The sequence below is a fragment of the Ammospiza caudacuta genome, chromosome 3 (assembly GCF_027887145.1).
Source record: "Ammospiza caudacuta isolate bAmmCau1 chromosome 3, bAmmCau1.pri, whole genome shotgun sequence".
NCBI classification, from domain to species: Eukaryota; Metazoa; Chordata; class Aves; order Passeriformes; family Passerellidae; genus Ammospiza; species Ammospiza caudacuta.
Genome location: NC_080595.1, coordinates 39,620,361 through 39,642,383, shown reverse-complemented (window position 1 = coordinate 39,642,383; position 22,023 = coordinate 39,620,361). Strand labels below are relative to the sequence as shown.

Here is a 22,023-nt window from a genome sequence, read left to right as displayed (position 1 = left end):
TTTCCCCACTTTTGGGGAACAAACCAACTGATATTGCCATAGCATGCAAGACTCCTATCAATGATGACATCCAGTTTTTTCTTCCCCCATTTTGTCTTCCTACCTTTATTTGATTCAAAAGAACACCAACTTAGTATGATCCATCCTGTACAGTTTGTGAGATCACAGAATCACACAATGGTTTGGGAAGGAAGGGACCTTAAATATCATCTCATTCCAACCCCCGGCCACAGGAGTGATACCTTAAACTGGACCACATTGCTCAGAGCCCCATCCAGCCTGGCCTTGAACAGCTCCAGGGATGGGGAATCCACAGCTTCTCTGGGCAACCTGTTCCAGTGCCACACCACCCTGAGAGCAAAGAATTTTTTCCTAATATCTAATCTAAACCTACTCTTTCATTTGAAGCCATTCCACATGTCTTTGCAAAAAGTCCTTCTCCAGCTCTCCTGTAAGCATCTGCTTCATTATTTTATTGTCTACTTTAGAATTATTCACAAATGTTAGAGAAATTTAACAGCATTTTACAGTTTCTCAGTTTATTTACAATCAGCATATGGAAAATCAAGTAATTCCCTAGACTCTAGATGGGAAAATCTGTCCATGGTTCCCCAGCCATATGTACTCTCACACTGATGATAATTTTTAAAGCTCACAGAGTTTTGTGATCTGACATAGAAATGAACATCCCTGCAGACATGAACTATTATACTTAATTTTCTATTTCTTTGACATTAGAAGACCACAGCAGCCCTTTCTGAAAACATATCCTTAAAACACGTTTATGCATTTGGCTATTAAATGGCTATTAAATCATGCAATTTAAAAAGAACAAGAGCACTATAAGACAAAAATCTTGCACAAAACAGCTCTGGAGCAGATGGAGGTGTGAATATGGTCTCTGTACCCATCTCCCTCATATAACAAAACATCCTGGTCTAAAAAATCTAAAAGCCTATTTTGCTCTGGAGCAGATGGAGGTGTGAATATGGTCTCTGTACCCATCTCCCTCATATAACAAAACATCCTGGTCTAAAAAATCTAAAAGCCTATTTTGTTCCCTAAACTGTATTCTTATAAAAGGGCTGAGACAAAAATGTTATTCAAAGCCCAGGAAAAAGTTCAAAGGGTTTCGCATATCACCAATGCACTGGGCAATCTTAGAGCACACACAGTGAGGGTCACTGTCAGAGTCACTGTGAGGGTCCCAGTCCCTCAGGAAGGTCAGAAGCCTCCATGAGCCTGCTGCAGCCTTGTGGCTGCTCTACAGACCCCACAAAATAACTCCTTGGTCAGATTCAATTTTTGAGTCCTCCAGTGCCAGAATTACAGTTCTACTGAAGATGATAATCCATAAACTATATCTCACTGTGACCTGAAACACACGGTATTGCTTTGTGCACACATGAGAAAAGCAACCTGATGACTACTCTGTCATTTGTGAGCAGGTATAATGTGGGCAAAGCCCACTATTAGCTGAGAAAATTCCAATCCCCCTTCTTGCTGCCATCTCCAGTGCTGCAGTCCTGCCTGGATTCCTTCTCTCTCCAAGCTGGGTGATACATGAGTGATCCAGAGGCACCAGTAGGGCCCCAGCTTGAGAGAAGCAGTTGGTGGGAACTTTACAGCTCTCTCAACACTCTGTGAAGAGGAGACAAAATAACAAAAGTGAAATCATAAAGCCAGTAAGATGCTTCAGCTCTTTCCTTGTATTCTATCAGCCTGCATAGAGATTTCTGTATGCAGATAACTAGCAGTTTAACAAACTCCTGAGCTTTAATGCAGGAAAAACTTTTATCTAAATGTTCCAGAGTGGAGGAGGAGCCAAATATAAAATTCAGACACGGAAACTTTCCCATACTGTTTTTCAGCCACTGAAGGAGAAGCAGAGAAAATGTCAACCCACATTTAAAGGGATGACAGTCACTAATATATTTGCTAGAAAAGACAGCAGTGTACATGCTAATAATTTAAGCCATTAATTTAGCTTGTGCTAGAGATGACAGCCTTCTCTTTATGCTGTGCTAAATGTAAAATGAATTATACACTCCCAAGGCAACTTTAATTTTCAAAGTCAATACTAATACTTACTCACCCGTGCCTGGTACTTGCAGGTGAATGTGGTGATACAGAATGATACCCTTATCAAAGCATTCCCAGAGTGCAGCCAATGAAGCACTCAGCCCCTGTGCCCCACAGGGACAGTGCTTACAGCACAGGGCTGCTTAGTTTTAGGCTGGGACTCACTGTCTTGGGATAAAACCACCCTGGGTTTGCAATCACAGCCCTCATGGACTGCACATTTACTCCTTCCAGTAATTCACACTTGCTCAAACAAATCTCCTGAAATCAGGCAAAACAGGCAAGGGGCTGTGATTTTGCAAATGACCACTGGTGAAAGCTGGTAACCTCCTCCCAGATGGCTCCACCTACCCCACCTTGGGGCTTGAAGCACTATTTACAGACTTTCAGTGGAAGCATTCCAAACCAGAGGCTGCAGGACTGCTCCCTGCAGACAACCATCAACTCAAAATGTGAGTTTCAACATGCAGCAGAAGGAAGTGATAATTGTTTTTTAAAGAAAAATAAATTAAAACAAATTAGGCCTTGATTCTTGGGGCCCAGTTCTAAAGACATTTTTTTTAATTTGAAAAATGCACTCTTTCACATAAAAGTTCTTCAAAATAGCAGTGAAGACAATGAAAAGCCATAGCAGAGATAATACCTCAAGCCCACCTGGTTGTATTCCAGCATCCCCATGAAGCATAGTTAGGAATTTTAGGGATAAGCTTGCTAGACAGCACATCACACAAATGAGCCACCATCTCATTTTGCCAGAACAACCATTTGCCACGAAGCTCGCCCAGCAGATGTTGGCTCCAATGAGCCTGCTTTGCCACACATCAGCAGCTCCCTGCAGCAAAGGGCTCAGCCAGCACAGCAAGCTCTTGTCTCAAACCCATCTCTCATGGTAACTCATTACACCAGCCTGACTGCTCTCCAATCACTGATGGCTTTGACTTCCTAGCACCCAAACAGCCATGAGAAATCATCTCATGCCTAAATGTCTTCTCCATTATCCAGAAATTTCCCAGTTTTCTAACAGAATACTGTGGCCTTTGAAAGTAAAGGAAATTCAATGCTAACTGAAGTCCAAAACCAAGTCCCCTTCAATTCTGGAACAAAGTGGATGCTCCCAGCCCAACATAGAGATGACATTTGGCAGACATGCAGGTCTGCTGCTCAGAGGATGTGATGTTTTGCCTTTGAAACTAGAACTCATGATTTTGGGTTGTTGTTCTGCCAATTTGATCTGAAAGGAACAGCAGATTGTCCTATTTAAGAAATTCATGCCAATACTTGCTTATATTTCTGGCACACCTTCAACTAAAATGCTGAGAATTCAAGCCTTCCACCCCAGTGGCTCCAGGCTGTTCAGGCTGTTGATGTTTTCATTCTTGTCTATGCCCTGCTTCAAACACAAACTGCACTATGCTTAAACCACCCAGTAAAATACAGGTTTTCCTTTTGTGCTGGGATAACAAAGTAATGCAAGAAAATTGTACAGATAACCCACAAAGAATGAACCACAGAACTCCTATCAAATCCATCTAATATTAAAATAATTGTGACTCTAGAACGCTTCTTTGCTTCCAGATCCTACGCTGGCACTGAAGAACTACTCCTACTGCATTTACTTTAGGAGACAGAAAAGAGCCTATGAACAGTAGGTGCACACCACTCTCACAGAGAGACTTCTTAGGCTTCACCCTGGGGAAGTGAGATGAGAAGAAACAGGTTTCCATGGCCATTAAATCCCATGAGAAGATAGAGGTTTCCATGGCCATTATATCCCAGGCTAATGGATGACCAGATGAACAAAGAAAAAACAGTCAGCAATTCTGGTGGAGAATCACATACACAGGTATCGGAAATGGATTACACAAAAGCCAAGTTTCTTTCCTATTTTAAGAAGATTACATACACTATGAGATATATAGATAATATTGCCAGCCCGCACAAGCTGACTTTTTTAGGTGGGTATCCAACATAAAGAACTGGCTTTTGTCCTTCCCAGTTCTGCTTCTTTTGCATTACACTAGCAAAAAAAAATATGCCACTACAGGTACCTTACATGCTTGATAAGCAAGACTTGCAGTATCAGTCAAGAGGGATTGGAGAAATTGATGGGTGAAGTCCAGTTCATCAGGAGCTACTAGAAAGAGTTCCCAATAATGAGATTCCTTCTTGAAAAGTCTCTTGGGTAATGGTTGGTAAATATTCTGAGTTAATAGTGGGAGAAAGAACATTCTCCACACACCTTGTCCTGACATTTTATTTACCTTCTTTTATTTACCTTTCCTCCATTTTATTTACCTTCTTCCTATGAAGTTTCAGCATATGCTAAGGGGCAGCACTAAATTTTGCAGAGAAATACAGGTTATTATTTCTTAAGAAGCTGTTTTTAAATTGGAAGCAAGTAAACAGAATCAAGAAACCAACTGGAAACAGAAAATTATTAAAATAAATAAATGAAAATTTATATTGCAACATTGATAATTACTAATGAAATACAAGAGTATGCAAATCTACCAGGTTATGTCTGTCATACCAAAACCATTCCCTGTAAATAGTACAGTAAACAACACAGATGCATACAAATACAAATCTAGATCAAACAGATGGTATATTCTCACTCTGGATGGCAACATCCATTCAGAGAAATATACAGAATTTAATCTCCTTTTGCTTCTATATCAATAATAAGCAAAAGCTTATCCTGTTCCAGCCAGAATAGGGTTAATTTTTGCAGTATGCAGGAGAGGGCACAGCCAGGACCCAGAGGTTAATGTACCCCACCTCAGACCATTGCTGGGGCGGGGCAAAGGGACTCTCCTCTGGAAGAAGGGTTTCCTTCTGGTCAAGTAAGAATGGTGGAGGGAGCAGTTGGGTGGTGCCAGTGCCACACTGGAGGGAGCAGCTGGATAATGCCTGCTCCCAGCTGGAGGGAGAGGTCAGGGTGGTATAGCTGCGGTTGGGTTGAGCTCCATGATGAGCATTTCTGCATGTGAATCACTCTCTCTTTTGTACACTTTTGTTAATAATATTGCTGCTGTTGTTTTCTTACCTCATTGCTGCTTCCAGCAAATTGTTCTTATCTCAACCTGTGATTTTTTAGCTTTTATGCCTCCAATTGTCCCTCCAGCCCACCACAGGGGGAGGGGAAGGCAGGAGCCAGCAAGGGGCAGCACGGTTTGGAGTGTCTCAGTGGGGGCACTAAACTGGGGAGTATCACTCCTAAAGCACAATCACACAGTACAGTTTAAATGAAGGGCAGGGCTGATACAAGTGCTTACCTCAGTCTGTTGGTGTAGGTATCCACACAGGTCTTCATTTTAGCCAACAAGGTCCCAACAGAAGCCTGGGACTCCAGCTGCTCCTCCTCCTCTTCGCTGCTTTCTCCTGACAGAGGAAGCAGCAATGGCACCATAGATGTGCAAGAGGCAATCGCACGGAGCAGCTCCAGCAGAGCTCGGTACAGGGGAACGTGGCGAGCCATATCCAAAACTGCAAGAGACAAGCAGTTTACCAAAATTACTAACACTGCAGACCCTCTCACTCCTAGTGTGGAGGTTTCAAACAGAAAAGCTACATTTTAGTAATTATTAAAATATTAATGAAATGTAATGATAAAATCCAGTATTTTGTAATTGTCATTTTTGTGTTGTAATGGACCTGAAAGAAAATTACAAGATACCTGGAAAACAAAGGTTAACAAAAGACACAAGAGGACAAAAGTGCTAACAAGGTAAGGAACAGGATTACCACATGCTATATTAATTTCTAGTACCTTAGCATACAGTCCTGGCTCAAATTGTATGCTAACAGTAAACAAAAATCTCTGGAGGAAAAATTGCAACCTATGGCATAGCAGAATAACATCTGCTGAATCTAATAGCATAGGCATGTATAAAGACTTTCACATCACTTTATTTACAGTCATCTTCTCCTTTGGGAAAATTTCTCCGCATTATTGCAAAAATATTTATGGTTCTTAAATGAATGAAGTTATCTACTAAGTTGAAGTCCAGTTTTGCTTCTTTTCATGAAGAAAGGATTGTTTTAGAAACCATTATGTATCTTGCAGAGAATGCAAATTTTATCTGCATATATATAAACCACAAAACAGCAAAGATGAGTAAGAATTTATATTAGGCAGGCAAACCTCACTCTCTTAGTGCTTTTCAGTGTGATATATAAGTGTTACAGAAGAAACTGTGAGTAGAATATAGACATCAGCTCCTCTGATTAGGGAAGACAGGCAGAGATACACAATTCTAATAGATTCCCTAGCACCACATTGTTTATTTTTCTTCTCCACTTGTTTGCACAAATACGCAATGGATGTCATTTCAACTGACTTTGTATCATTAATAGAAATCCTGAAAATGTAGCAATAGGCAGATACTTTAACACAGCTGCTTCCTCTGCCCCTAGGACATGCTATTTTTAACCTAACTGCAGAAAATATTTGCTCCAGTTTAAAGTATTCACAAATGACTGAGTTTATGATAAAATAAATTTATTCTTTTTCCAGCAAAAAACGCCAGACAACAAAAAGCCGCTGACAATTTGCATTAGAACAGAACAAAGCACAGAAGAACTCTTTAATGTTTCATTTAGCACATCTCATCCTCCAAGCTAAAGCAGATCACAGACTTTCAACTCCTGTCACCAAACCCTTAGCTCTAAATACAGCAGGATGGGACCGTATAAATAGCCAAGCTAAATTCAACAAGCCAGTTTATGCAGGTTTAAGGCTGGATTTATCTCTGCCAGGACTTCTTTGATCAATAGCTTGCTATTTGTTTTTTGAATCTATTACAATGGTACAAACTCTTAACTGGGTGAAGTGCTATTGAATAGAAAGAAAATTTACCAAAACAAAATATTAATCTGCCAGGCCTGGTGTCATGGCTCTAAAGATAACCCATGTCAAAATAATCCATATATCTAAAGCAAACTGAATTTAAACACTGACGTTAAGAAAACCAGTTTTAATTACCTGCTAATTCTTACCTTTACATATATATTTATATATATATATATGCCTCCATTTTTTATGCTCAGTTACTAGTGAAGAATTATTGCCCACAAAAAAAACCCCACAATATGTAAAAATAAACACATATGGATCTGATGATGTGTGGATTTAAAAAAAAAAAAACAACCCAAAACACACACACACATAAAAAAAAAAAAAAAAAAGAAAAGGAGGGTGGTGAAAAAAGGGCAAGCATAAAATACATCCTACCATAGCCCTGGCCAGAAACCACCTCCCACCTGTAGTGCTAAAGACCAAGTGGCTCCTCAATTTAATCAATAGCTGTTTATTATGAGGATGGTGAGTGAGGGAGAGATGTGACCTCTTAGATAACCACAGCATTTCACTCTGGAAACCTTTTATTTATTTATCTTAACCATGAAATTTTCATGAGACCAGAATACATAATTCCAAATCCTTCAATGCTGGCTTGCCCTTTCCTTTGCTAAATGGATAGTTAAGTTCAAAATTACCATCATGAAGGGAACTGAACTGACATAACTTTCAAGTGGGAATGTTTTCCAGAGAGATGGGAGAGATTCCTGGTTTTAGCAGATCCAACTCACTTGCACTGCTTTGCTATAATTCCCATGTGAAACAAATGAAATGCATTTGCTTGGCTTCAATTTAAACAACCTTTTAGGGAACAACTACTAATTTCTTTTACCTTAATGCCAGACTCTGTGAAACTCAATTTTTGGTACCATTATGTGTTTTATCCTATTTTTCTCCTTTATTATATTTACTAAGAATTGTGACTCATGCAAGTGTATTTTTCTGCCCAAAATGCCTCAACTACCTTCCATCCCCAATCTAAAGCCCCAAAATGTTCATCAAGACTGGATACCTAGATAAGTATCAGAAAAACTTGCTGGAAAGAACCCAGAATAGTCAAATTACTGTTTGTTATCTTTATCTGGCAGTTCACCTACTCCTTGTGCCTGCTTTCAGTTGAAAGAATGCCAAACTGATTACAGTGTATGCTCAGAGCAGATAGAGCTCTGCTTTCTGAAAGAGGTGAAGAAGACTTGAGCAGTTTGTTGAGCTCTAGGTAATTTTTAAGACACTATATTTAAGCCACTAGGACAACAGGATACTCTTTTGTAAATTACACCCCTGGCCCAGATCTACTCTTAGCTAACCTGTCCACCTCTTTCTGGTGTGACAGCTGCAGCTACAGATGTCCCAACAGCAATTTTCTGGACTGAGAGAGGTTTAACACATCCAAGTAGAACTTCAGTTCAGGCTGTGCCACTTAAACTCCATCACTGTCCTTGCTGCTTTTAGTGTTTGCAGCACATTTAGTCAGGATTTCTGAATTAAGATTTTTCCTTCAGATATCATTATGTATTTCAGAAATATAAATTACAGTTTTAAATTAAAAAAAAAAGTTTTGATCCTGTAACAAGGTCCTTTAAGGAAACTGAATTGAAATATACAAACATGAATTAAAACATAAAATACAAACCTGCAAATTAAAATGTCTATCTCCATCAAATAAAAGCAATGGAACTTTTGGACTACTGTCCTCACATACAGGTATCTGGCCAATTAAGATGCCAACAATCTGGATTTCAAGCAAATACATACTTCAGTGAAGAACATGTATTAAAAGTAAACCACTGTATTCTTCAAAGTATGTACTCCCTTGGGAACATATCCAGCTTTTTTTGTCTGACTCAATTGAGCAATGAAGGTGTATCATAACACTTTACCTGAATTAAATATGATAGCTTCTCTTATAGGAAAAAAAATCCAACACATCATGAAATAAAAACAAATACTTCTGCTTACAGCAGACCTATAATTTGAACACTATTAGGACATATTTAATAGGTCAGAATCTTTTTATATGGGTACTTCAGTTGTGTAAGAAGGCTCTAACAGTGTTTGATTTATATGGGCATGCATGTAAGCATACTAAACTGCACATACACAGCATTCCTAAGAACGAAAATGGAAGATTAACATTCTTGGCTTTGTAAAAATGACAGATGGATATTTATCCATGAGTGTCTGTTATCCCAAGGACAAAACAGTTACTAGATAATGACAGATACCTTTTACCCAGAGCTCCATTTGGGGCTCTCAGTCTCCTACACTGAGTACACTCAGAGTGTCCTGGCTGTCAGGCTCCCATCAGCTGTGCTGTCACATCTGTCCATTTTTGTGCTGTTGGAGCTCCCTGATTCTGTGGGTAAGTGAAGTGCTGAGGAATATTCAGCTCCCAGCACCACAGGAGCTCCCCCTTGCTGACTCTCAAACAGAACTGCTGCCCCAGAGAGCCCCCCTGAACTTCTGCTGCGTTTCCTGAGCACTTCTTCAAATGATTACTCTGTGACACATACTTACACCAAAAGAAAAGATTACATTATTTAATTTCTATACTCAAGGCAGGGATTTGCACTCAGGTTTTATCCTGCTTCCTTGTCCACCTTGTCACCAGGGCTGTCAGGATAGGTCTGCCTGGTGACAAGGTGGTGTTCCAGAGAAGGCTCCAACACCAGAGCTGGGAACTGGGAACTGGCTTCTGCACCACCTGGCCCAAGCTGCTTCCCCACATGCCATGGGATACTCAAACTGCACTGAGTGAATACACATCAAGGTCTCACCTGCTGGCTACACCAGCAGTTAAGCAGCTCAGCCAGCAGAGCATGAAGCAGAGCTAAAACCTGCAGTTGAACCTGGAGCAGGAGCAGGCGGCTGCAGGACACCATCACAGCCCCTTGCTGGGGCCTGGAGGCAGCTGTGACAGCCCAGGGTGACAGAGCAGGGCAGAAGGTGACACAGAACAGCAGGCAACAGCACCATGGGCCGGTGGCCAGATGATGACAGCAGTGCCCTTAAAGGCTGGAATACCAGTGGTACCACACATAACTGTTAACAGCAGCATTTTTATTCTATTAACCTTGTTTTATTAATTAAGCAATTATGAATGCTTAATTGCTTGATATCCATATCAATGCTTGATATGCTTGATATCCATATCAAAAAATTGATCAGTGTTCTTACTGTCCCTGATAATTAGCAAGGAAGTTCAGGGGCAACAGGCAGCATCCATATTTACTCACAATTCACATTAAAAAAGTACCACAGGTCTAAATTTATTCTGTGTACTTTGAAAAGCAGAAACCTCAGTAAGGTCACTGCCACTTGCTAAGATAGGTAGGGATGACAAACATCTGGAAAAAATTTCATGGTTTAGAGGAATTCAGCCAGTCTCTTGTCACAATATTTGCAACTTAGAAAGATGCTGAATGAAGGCTAAATAGGTAAAAAAACAGAGATTTCATTAAACTAAAGCTCCCTTCTATGCTAGTAACAATAAGTCTGATTTGGGTGGAAGGAAAAGGAATATGACTGAAGTTTTGTTAGGAGTTTTTGAGTTCCACAAACTGCTGAGCATCCTGTCTTTTGAAAACTGCAGTCTTTCACATGCCTAAATATCATGGGATGTTAAGGCATTTTGAGAATTTTTAACCTAAGCCAGCTTATTCCTGGGAAGCAACTGATTAACATTTAATGATCATGTATGATTTCAGAACATTTAAATTGCTTTCCACAGATATATTTGTTCATCACTAATACAGATCTATTTCTTACCACTATCTAAGACTAGCCATATCCAGTTACAACCTTAATATAATGAAATAAAAGGATATGGGCAGGTAGTTCCACAGGATCAAGGTATCACCTTAAACTTCATATATATCTGTAGCAAGATAATGACCCAACTGAGTCTAATACTCCTTTCCTTTCTTTTAATATTATACAATATTCAAACAAAGAATAGCCAGGCCTAATGGCCCATTAAATAGGCAGTACTGAACAGCAATAAATTTTTTTGCAATTGATTTAACATCCTCAGTTCAACTTAACTGGCTATGAAAAAGATTATTTCCATTGCAAAGTATATTTAAAACATCACAAAGAACATGCACATTTATTCTAAAATGAGGCAAACTATTAATATAGTGTATCCATTATATAAAAAAAAATCTTCACACTTTACAGCAAATTAAAGAGACTCATACAGAAGAATAATTTGTAAGAAAATGATGAAAAGTTCTTATTTACTTGCATCTAGTGTCAAGGTCTTCCCCACTGTAATTCTCACTGTCACTGTATTAGTAATTCCTACCCCAAAGGAGCCTATAAACTTGGTGTAAAAAACCCCCCAAACAGCCCCTTGAGGAAAAATAAAAAATCAACACCTTTACCAGTTTTACAGCTATGACTGTGCCAGTTGCAGACCTCCTTCCTTCTGGGCTCTGACAAAAGCTGTCTATATATACTCTCAATTTATACTCTCCTGTATGTAACTTCTCATTTTCTGCACTTATTATTTAAGGACTTGTTGAATTTCAGTCATTTTAGAGGCCCACAGAAGTATTTTTCTTCTGTACAATCTTGTTTTACTTTGGACCAAGACACATGACCGATGCTCTGCCTTTGTTGACGGAAAGAAGGTTCTGCTGGCAGCCACAGCAGCAACTGGAAACTCTTCCAAAACTACAGTCCTTTTGTTTCTTTTGTCAAAGAGATCTACCACTGCAAATATGAGACAGATGATAATGAATGATCAATTAAAAGGAAGTAGCTGAAAAGAAAAATGTGTTCAGGAGAGAAGCCATACGGAAACCCCAGAAATATAAGGATGGCCTCCTTCTTGCATGGGATAAAGTTTCCAGTGACCCAAGAGATGCCTCCAAATCTCATTTCTTATTTTGTTTTGGATCTGTTTCAGTAAGATGTTTCATCTTCCTGAGAAGATGAATGTGTTTTGTTAAATACTCATCCTGAAGTAGCCATCTAACCCTGCCTCAGTTTTAAGCAATGTGAAAGATAAATACCAGTTATGTGGAGTAACTATATTATAAAACTGTTCTATTCATATAATGCACAAATGCTCAAAATTTACTACAGTGTATCCAAGTCTCCCCTGCAAAAACCCCAAGAAAATACCTATGTATTCTGAGTAACCTATTTTTTCTTTCATAGTAATAAAGTTTAAAAGACATGGGATCATCAGCTTAAGAAGCTCAAAGTAAAATGAGACATTTTTATTACCCTGCTACTTACTAAAGTTTAAGACTAATGTTAAGACCACGACTACAGTACCACATTCACCTGGCACTACATTTTTCTTTTTTATTTCAAGGTTTTAAACCGCCAAATAAATTAAAAATAAGATCCAAAAGTTGTCAATTTTACACAATTTCTAAAACATGCTTAGTGATCAGTGAGGACTTTTTTTTTGATGCCTCAGTATGTTATTCACCCATAGCCATGATCACATTAAAGACTTCAGGATCTCATTATCATATTAAAGCCTCTCAGCTGCTATGAACACCACTGTTCAAAAAAAAACCCAAAAAAAGGAAGCACTAATTTTGTATTTTTAATTAAAACCTTCAGAAGACAGAGTCTTGTGGCCACATATACTGCCAAGCACAAGTGAGGCACTCTGTTTTTGCAACAGGGCCACATACCCTTTTGCTAAATGTTTTAAAACTGGAGCCATTCTTCAGCCCCCATTTGCTGCATCTTTGCAAACATATGATGTATGAATGCAGTCCCTGCTGCAGGCAATAGTGTCAGTTCCAAATACGTCATGCTCTGCTGCCTCTTGATTTTTCTGTTTCACAATCAACCCAGGGCAAGCCTCTTTTATAATAGGCCTAATTAACACGCTGTGCTCTGCTCTGCTTTGATAGAGAAAGAGATTGCCCATAGAGCAGCTCAAAATCAGATCTCTAAGAAAACATTAGCCTTTGAGTAAAAATAAAACAAAAGCTTTCCAAATATTGTCATCTTGTAGTAATTTAATTAACTTGACTTCTTCTTCACTTATTTTAAAATAGTAATAACATCAGAATTTTCACAGTACTGTTTTCAGTACTAAGAAAGATGACATCAGGAGAGATTTATCCCTTGAATGATGAGGCAGGAGAAAGGTGTTAAGCAGCTTATAGGCCATGAGTCACAAAGCCAACGTCAGAGCAGAAAAACAATACAAGAAGGGTGGGCCTCTGAATTTAAGATGGGTACAGTGTCATGCTCCAAATTATTACTATTATTGTTCAGACACAACTTGAAAATTTTGTCCTTCTGTTGTCAGCACTGAGCCCATTAGCAGTCAAAAAAATCAGGTCAAATGTTAAAAAAGCTGATAATAAATTATAAATTAATTACTGAGGCTGCATTCAATCATTAGTATCACTTCAACACCATGTGCATTTGCCCCTTTTATCAAAGAGATGGGACAGACCTGGAAAAGAGAGAGAAGGGTGACTAAACAGCACAAGGTACAGAATGAGCTGCTGCACTATCTAAAATGAAATAAAGAAATTGCAGCCTCAGTGACTAATGAAGGGTATCATAAAGACATTGCTTTTAAATTATGAGTGCTAAAAAAAGTGCATAGAATTGGACTGATCAATACGTTCAAAGGAATGGGCACACCATTAGAAGAAATAATGCCATTTGTATCACAACATACACTACACAATACATCACTTTTAAGGTCTGGAAAAGCTTAGCACTAAATGTCAGGGTAGTAAATATTGTCACAAGTTCAAAAGTAATTGGGTAAATTGATGTAAGAACAGGCCATCAAGGGCTAATAAATGAGGGGACACCACCCCTGGCAACATACTAGCAATACCAAAGCAGCATCTGCATGGCAGCCCCATCTCTATATTCTCCCTCTTACTGTCCACTATTGGTGATAAAGTGGCAGCCTAACAACATTGGTCAGTCTTGGCATTGCTATTACTGTGCGTTCTAGGAAACTTGGGGAAAAAAAGAGTAACTGCAAGAGGAAAGGAAATGTGCTCAATTAGACAGGCAAAAGGCACTGCTCAGGTCAGTAATCCGTAGTGTAGTAATGAGCACTCAAAACTAGAGCACTTAGCCATTACTGGCTGGCTTATTTTTTAAAGAACATCTGATTTTGGTGGAACTGAGTATTTTGAGGAAAGTTCTGTTTAAAAGTCAAGTCAAACAACACTTTTAACACATGTATCCATGAATCCAAAAACAACCCTTCGCCAGAAGAAGTGCGAGGCATTATTTCATCAGGCCAAGTATGTACAGTTCAATAAACAAGACGCAATTTCCTGCATGTGAAAGGATGGGAAAAAGAAACTGAAACAGTACAAAAGTCATGAAAACCAAAGTGAGGTTTTAAAGCATAAGTGTCTGCTAAAGCCATGCATGATCCCCAGTTTTGGAGATATTACCATTTAATGCTGCACTCTAGTCCCTCATAATAGAATCCACTAGGAATCACTTTGTGCCATTAAACAGAACGCCAAACAAACCTGAAAGGGTGGTCAGGTAATGGAGAGATTCTTCTTGCAGTCTACAGAGGAATCTTATATGATTGGGAATACATAATCAAGCAAAATTAATTAATGAAATCTAAAAATGCAAAATTGTGTATTCATTGGTTGGTTGATTTTAAGAATGGCCCAGCAGAAATCAGTGTAGAAAGGCTGTGAGCAAAGTACTGAAGTGTAAGCACAAACTGCCATGGGATCCAACCCCATCACAACTTTTAATAACCTTTCCTCTGAAAGAAAGCTGGATTTACCCATTACCAGTTCTTAAAAACAACAAAATATGGAGGAACTCCAGTAAAGCATAAAGCTCTAACCAAATCAAGTTTGCACTGAAATCTAGAAAACAATTGGTGTTGTTGGAAGCATCAAAGCTCCAGGAACGTTCTATATTAACAAACAAATAAAGAACAATATGGAGAAGGGCATAAATAAAAGAAAAAATATTTTAAAAAATATAAGAAAAATGTGAAGAAATACACAAAGACAGGCTTTCAGACTGCATGAGAATAAGTTGTTTGTCTGGTTAAGGGATGACAAAAAACTTATTGCTAATACAACCCACTATGGCATTTAGTAAGATAGAGAGGAGCAATGATTTCTATTTGAGGTCAATGTACTAAAATAAATCTAATAATAAAGGTAAGCTACAAGTGTCAAATTCATCTTCTACTTAGAAAAAGAGGAGAAATATTTTCTGCAAAGAAAAATACAAGATTTAAATATTCTGCAGACAAACCCTTTCTCAAAAAAAAGTAAAAATAAGTTCAAAATAAGTAAGGAGGCGGAGGCTTGCTTATCACGTCATCTTAAGTGTTTTAAGTGTGCAGCACTATACAGAGATGAAAGGAAAGGTATCACTACCCTTAGAATGTGGATCAGGATTTTTTAATAAAAGTTACACTGGCTTTCATCATCCCTGCAATGGAGAAGGGAATAGTGATTGCACTATTTTTGGCAAAGGAGTAGGCAAGCAGCCACCTTGAAATGGTCCTCAGTGTGAGCATTACCTCTTCCAGGCCATAAAACAGTCACTAGTATTTTAGAATAAGATAGGAATCGGAAATAAGATGGAAACCTGCCACTTCACTGCACATGCTGCAGAAATAGATGCAGAAATTCAAAATTAGATAATGGAGTTGTAGAGTGTTTTTAAACTATTACTTCAGTAGATGGAAAAAGGCCAAAATTTGGGTCTTCTGCTCTGTCAGCAGAGGATACCAAGACTGTTACTGGAATGAAAGGATGTGTGATTGCTGTGCTTTATTTTTCCCGTATGTGTGAGCACACCTACAAGATCATGTCCTCAGGGGACAGAAAGAAGACTATTTAAGCATCTCATTCTGCATTCAATATTTAATTAATTTTAACTATTTTGCTTGGCCAAGATAGCAGAGCCACTGTGCATATGCAAAACAGAACTTTTATCACTCCTGTGTATTTTTCAGAGAATAGTCGGTTCTTTAAATACCAAGACAGGCTTTTCAGCATGCTCTTTGTGTGTTTACTAAAAGTTACACCTTCCTTGAGTGCAAGTTAAATGAGAGGTAACCCTTTGTATTTACTGCATATTCAAAGTGCCTTAGATAGGTCTTATGTGGTAAATAGATAAAACAATTTAATATATGGTAGGAAGAAACATCTTGAAGACTTCTGGAATAGAAAAATAGAGCAACAAAAAATAAGTCAAAATGAAATACAACATTCTTTTGTTAATAAGCTGCGTTATCTTGATGTCCTTTAGAGAGGACAAGAGGATACAAATCCCATAATAAAAAATGTGTTGGAATAATTTGCCATAGATTACTTCCTTCAACCACAGGGATCCATTTTCTTGGATTTGTACTCAGGACTAAGAATATCCTCAGAGGATAGTAAGAAAGGAAATACTCTGAGTGGGAAGTGTCTGCATAACAATATGGGAAGTACCAGATACATTTACAATGTTTTATCTTCAACAACGTGAGAGGAAAAAAGAACACAAAAGAAATAAATGACAAATAAGGTTGTTACTGTCCAGAAAATGAAACCTATCACTTGACTAAATAAATAAGACTTTCAACTGCTGAAAATGAAAGTCAGCCCTCACTTCAGTAAGTTCTTCAAATGCACATCAAGCCACACATCCCAGATGACGAAACTGTTCCCTGAAAGTACAGTGAGCTTGCTCTTAGGAAAAGCAAAGCAAAGATGTCTAGGACAACCCCTGGCAATCTGCTCTGCACATGAACAGAAAGGGATTGTTAGGCATTTCTTTAGTCAGAAAGGGATTTCTGTAGCCAGGAAATTTTTTGCAGCTTATCTAACTGTGCCGCCACTACTTGGGAAAATCACAACTATGGAGAAACACAAAAAACTGAAAATGTGTTACTTACAGTTCTTTCAGAGGTCTCTTGCGTACCTTAAAACATTCGCGTCCTGTCACTGTTTACTGTATCTCACCAGGAAGGCACAAGAGTTACAAAAAGGAAGAACGCACAGTGGACATTTCTGCTATACAGTGACTGTAGGACATGTAGTGTGGTGTCACACTCTTCTTTGAAGTCATATTTTCTTTTCAAAAAAGACTGAGCCTTTTAGTAATGAGGCATAATTTTTACAATTAATTCTTAATGCCTCTAGCAAAATCTGTGAATGTTTGTTGCATGTGGCACTACAGAGCAATCTGTTTCACACATCCACTCATATTCCCAACCATAATTACCAAGTCCATATGAAACCACTTGAGATGCACTGTATAACTAAAGTAAAATAAGAAAAAAATGGTAGGACTGGGAATATTTCTTCCGGAAATTTTGAAAGATGCAGTATCTCAAATTTTAAAGGGCTGGCTGGACACCTTCACCAGTTACCCTCAGAGGGGAAACCAATCCATTACTTATAGACTCCCAGGCTTCCCATATGAGCAGGAATACAGTTATCAGTGTTGGCTTCCAATTGATGAAGGGAAAAAACAAACTCCTGGGTGAAGCACTCCCGAGCCTTAGCAATGAGATGAATGGCCCAAGAAAACCTAAGGATAGGCTCCCTCCAGACTAAACTTCACTGCCTTGTGCCTTCAAACAGGCAGGGCAATGGCCTGCACTGTTCTCCCAAAAGTAAAGAGCCATCACAACAAGATGGTGACAGTCTATTGGCAGAAGGAATTTTACTCAACCCTCACGGCCAAACCCAGACACTTTTGAAGGCTACGACCCAGGCCTTTTATTTCTCAAGAGAGCAATTAAAACCAATCTTAGGAATGAAACATACACCAGCTGCATCTCATGTATGATTTGTTAGCTTCTATACATCCTTGTATCAAGGATCAGCATCTAACAGTATTTCCTGAAAGAAAACTCATCTGCAGGAGGCAGGAAGGCAAACACCATAGTTTAGTTTCCTTTTACATAAGACATATTATACACTGGAGTGCAAGGTATAAAGGTTTGTGAAAAAATCTGTATTTCTTAGTACCAGAAGTTATGTCTATATGGATCCAAAGGGGAATAGTAAAAAATTACAGGTCCTTGACAGGCAGATATAAATACAGCAGTCTGTTGCTTTCAAGACAGTGATATTATGCAACAACCACAAAGGTCCACAAATCCATAGTGGTCTCAGATGAGGAACAAATCTTGTTTACTTTGCTTTTCAGGACTGTCCTGTACAGTACCTTCAGAAGCTCAGCCATCAATTGGAAAAACTTCTGTTACTTAAGGCTCACAAAAAAAAAAAAAAGTGACAGACAAAAACCCCACCCCACTCTTGCTTCCACAGCAAAATACTCTAGCATTCAGGCAGCAGGACAAAAAATACATGGATGAGAAGCAGAAGGAAGAACAATGTGGGATGTGAGAAGCCCCACCGAAATCTCATCTTTACCCCTCCTATTTCTCACCTGATATTTCTTGAGTATCTTAACCATGAAAATCCTTTCCTTCTTGAAAATTTAATGGTCACTTTAATTCACTATGATCAAGTGAGGGGGGCCAGAGGTCACAAGCTAGTCTGAGGAATGCTCTCTCTGTACTTGCAGCTGCAAAATACACCACCAGCTGAAAAAAATCAATGAAGATCTGCCAGTTCATGAATTTATGTTTATTAGCCGTATAAAACAATGTGCAGTACAGGAACAGATAAAGATTGAAGCAAAGTTCCAGTGTCTCAGTGAACTTTGCTAAATACCAATTTGCTGAAAAGAAACACCTCCAATTAGCTCTTTGTAGCAAGCCTCAGTCTTGAAAAGAGCAAGTGCTTTATCTGTCATGCAATCCAGTACCCAATTACAAATCAAATTTAAGCTACTTCATTCCTACAACTAGGTTTCTAATTTTCAAAGATTCCATTGCCATGATGTTTCAATACATAATTACTCCTTAAAAATTAAAACAAATTTCTGCAATTTCTGTTTCAGTAGAGTTGAAACTACAAATTTATTATTTGTTCTTTCATAAATCTTTTATATTATCAACCAGTCAAATGGATAATCAGTTTTGACATTGAAAAAAATTCTGTTATAGTTCTAATACAAAAGCAGTATCTATAGAAAACAGTCTGCTACTTAAGTGCTTTGAAAATACAAGCATATATTCATATTCTTTTGCAATAGCAAATAAGAGGTTTTGTGGGCTAATATTTTCATCCTCTTATTTCAAAACTATTTCCAAGTAAAGATAACAAAACAGAAGTAAGAAACAAAAGATGCTGGGAGTGCAGTAATCTCTAGCTTTGTTTTGTTTTTCAAGATCAGTCATCTGAAAAATCAGACAAGATGTGTTCTTTCTCAGATGGTTAAGATGCTTTAAGGACTTAGGAGAAAGAAGAAGTTGCTGTGGTACTGCAGTTCCGTGAGAGCCACCCTCCTGGACTACAATCAGTTCTCATTACTCTGCTTGTCCTGTCAGGTCTCAATATTCACTTACTGGACTCCTCTAACACACCAAAATTTATGAAGATTAGAACTCAAAAACCTGATATTTGAAATATTCCCACAGAAGCATAAAGCCCACAGTCAAACATTGTGAAGGAATAGTCTCAAAAATCTGCTGTCCTTGATTAAAAAACCTCTCTTGAACTGCAGAGAACAGCACTGAATCAGAACTGAAGCACTCCAGAAGTTACTAACCACTTTGGAAAGGTACAATACCCATACAAGAGATTCTCTTTGATATAAGTAAAGAAGAGAAAAATGAAGACTGCCCAGTGTCAGAAGGTCACCACACTCAGCTGGGGCTGAAATCCTCACCTTTATCACAGGAACATTAATCATCAGTCACCAACTTCTGAATTGCTTCAGCACTTGAAGACAGTGATTTAAATACTTCTCTCCTAACAAATACATGACATGTCATGTGACACCTTCCAAAGGCTGTTTTTTCTAAACTTTTGTTCAATTGTCAAACTCAGTACTTTTCTTGACAAAACAGCAGTGTCCATTCTGCCCATGGTCACAGGAATTGAGCTTGACCAGTACCAAGAGAAGCTGGTGTTGCAAGAGTTGTGGCAGAAGAAGTGGTACTACTTCACGTTCATTTAACTGACTTCTTAATGCAGAACTATTTTCAGAGCAAGGGGGAGAAACTGGAACAAGAACATTTTTGCTAAGTGAAAACTGACAGGTGGGAACTGACTGGAGAAACTTCTGTAGTTAGTTATGAGAGAATTCTGATCTTTTCCAAGGGTATTTTGGGTCGGCATCTAAGTTACAAAATCAGGAAAACCCCCAGACAACAGCTAAAAGGACAATGAAGTTCCTCACTCAGAAGGAAAACAAGATGAAGTGTATGGCTGAAGTGCCAAAATCATCAAGTCAATGCTGAGCTGAAATACATGAAAGAGCCATGAAAGAGAATAGTAAGAAAGCTAAATAAAAATAACTTCTGCTGCTTCACATGGAGGACCTGAGTTCTTCCTCTTTTTTTCAGCAGAAGAGTAAAAAAATACTTTGAAACCTTGCCATGCTTATCACTGCTGACTCAAGGGCATCACACATCAATCTGCATCATAAAAAATAGGCTAACAGCTCCCACAAAAAAAAAAAAAAACAAAAACAGTATCTGTGTTATCAGGAGAGAGGAAAAAAAAACAACTAAAGAAGAAAAAAGGAATGTGGCTATCCACTTCTTTTTTACGCTAAGCCAACCAGTTCATCTTAATTTATGCATACTATTGCATCTCCCAAGAGACACAGCTTTGCTCTATTGTTCTACAGTTTAACTGAAAAGCCACCAGACCTCATAAAGGGAAGTTCGTGGAGGTTGTTGGAGGAGAAAACTAGAATACATCACCCTACATAATACCTCATTTCAAATACTACCTAATTTCAAATACTTTCCTGCATCTTAGGGAAAATTCAGAACAACTACAAGGGAAAAAAAAGTCTTCATGGACAACTGATCTTTTGGATTTCATTAGAGCACTTTAAGCTAAATAGATTTTAAAGTCTAGACATGATCTAAGTAAAAACACACTATTTTAATGAAAAAATGCAGCCCATAGAATGATTTGAGCATACACAAAAATCCAAATTCTTCAAATACATAAAAATGCATGAGGAAAAACACAACAAACACTTAAGAGAGCTTGCTTCTTTTGCAATTGTGATGCTCTGAGCATACCACATTACTGGTAGCTGTAGCATATAGCAGGATAATGATCACTGAAGGATTGGGACTGTAAATTGTTGAATTTATACCACGAGGTTTTTACAAGATAGCTTGGCAACTTCCCCTGAAGTATGAATATCTTTAAAATACGACATACATTTGTACTGCCTAAGGTCTATTCCCATGCAATAGAAGTGACTTCAGCGGTAATGAACAGAGTGACCTCTAATCAACCAAATTTGCCCTGCTCTCAGAATACCACATAAATCAGTTCCTGAGGAGTTGCCAAAGTCTTACTAAGTGCTTGAAAGCTCTTCCTAGATGGAAGTAACAGAATTAAATTTAGGATGTTTTTGGATACCAGTGTCCAAACTCCGCATACTGCATAACCATGTAATGTTCACCCCAAAACATCAAACCAAAGGTGGGTTTATTACTGATGTCTATAAAACGACAACCTAATGTTATTCTACACAAAATGTAAAATCTTTCTAAATATTGAGTATAATGGATAGATCAAGGTCTATTCTAATCAACCTACATTACTCCACTCATGTGAGAAATCTTGCATGAAATTTTCTCTCCACACTGGAGATGCTAAAAGGAATTTATTTGTAAATGCCAGCTTCCACCCAGCATGGATGAATTCCTTGAATTTCCTATAACTGACAAATGTTAAGTCTGACAACCTTTATTTGCTTCTTCTCAAACAGCAACTTTTGCCACCACTGACAGCTTAAGCAGCTCCTTCCCCATCCCTACTGTGTTGTGCTGGAGATTTATTTCTGTTTCCCAAGCCCATTCACGTCATGCCCACACAGACACTGCATCCCAATGCAACGGCAGGATGGGAGGGAGAAGCACTGTCAGAGCATGGCAAACGCTCTGTCTGGATCACCCTGTGCAGGAGGAAGCTCTGCCCCTCACCTGTGTGCAAAGGCAGCCCAGACAGGTTTGTTTCCAGGCTTCACTGCAGACACTGAAGTGC

At 38.6% G+C, this 22,023-nt stretch overlaps 1 protein-coding gene across 1 annotated transcript in view; it reads right to left on the bottom strand.

Moving 5' to 3' along the window:
- The window catches only part of BIRC6 (baculoviral IAP repeat containing 6), a 177,768-nt gene that overhangs the window by 18,931 nt on the left and 136,814 nt on the right, over nt 1-22,023 (bottom strand). The window contains exon 66 of the mRNA XM_058802446.1: nt 5,358-5,568. Coding sequence (XP_058658429.1) covers nt 5,358-5,568 — 211 coding nt within the window. The remainder of the gene's footprint in view (nt 1-5,357; nt 5,569-22,023) is intronic.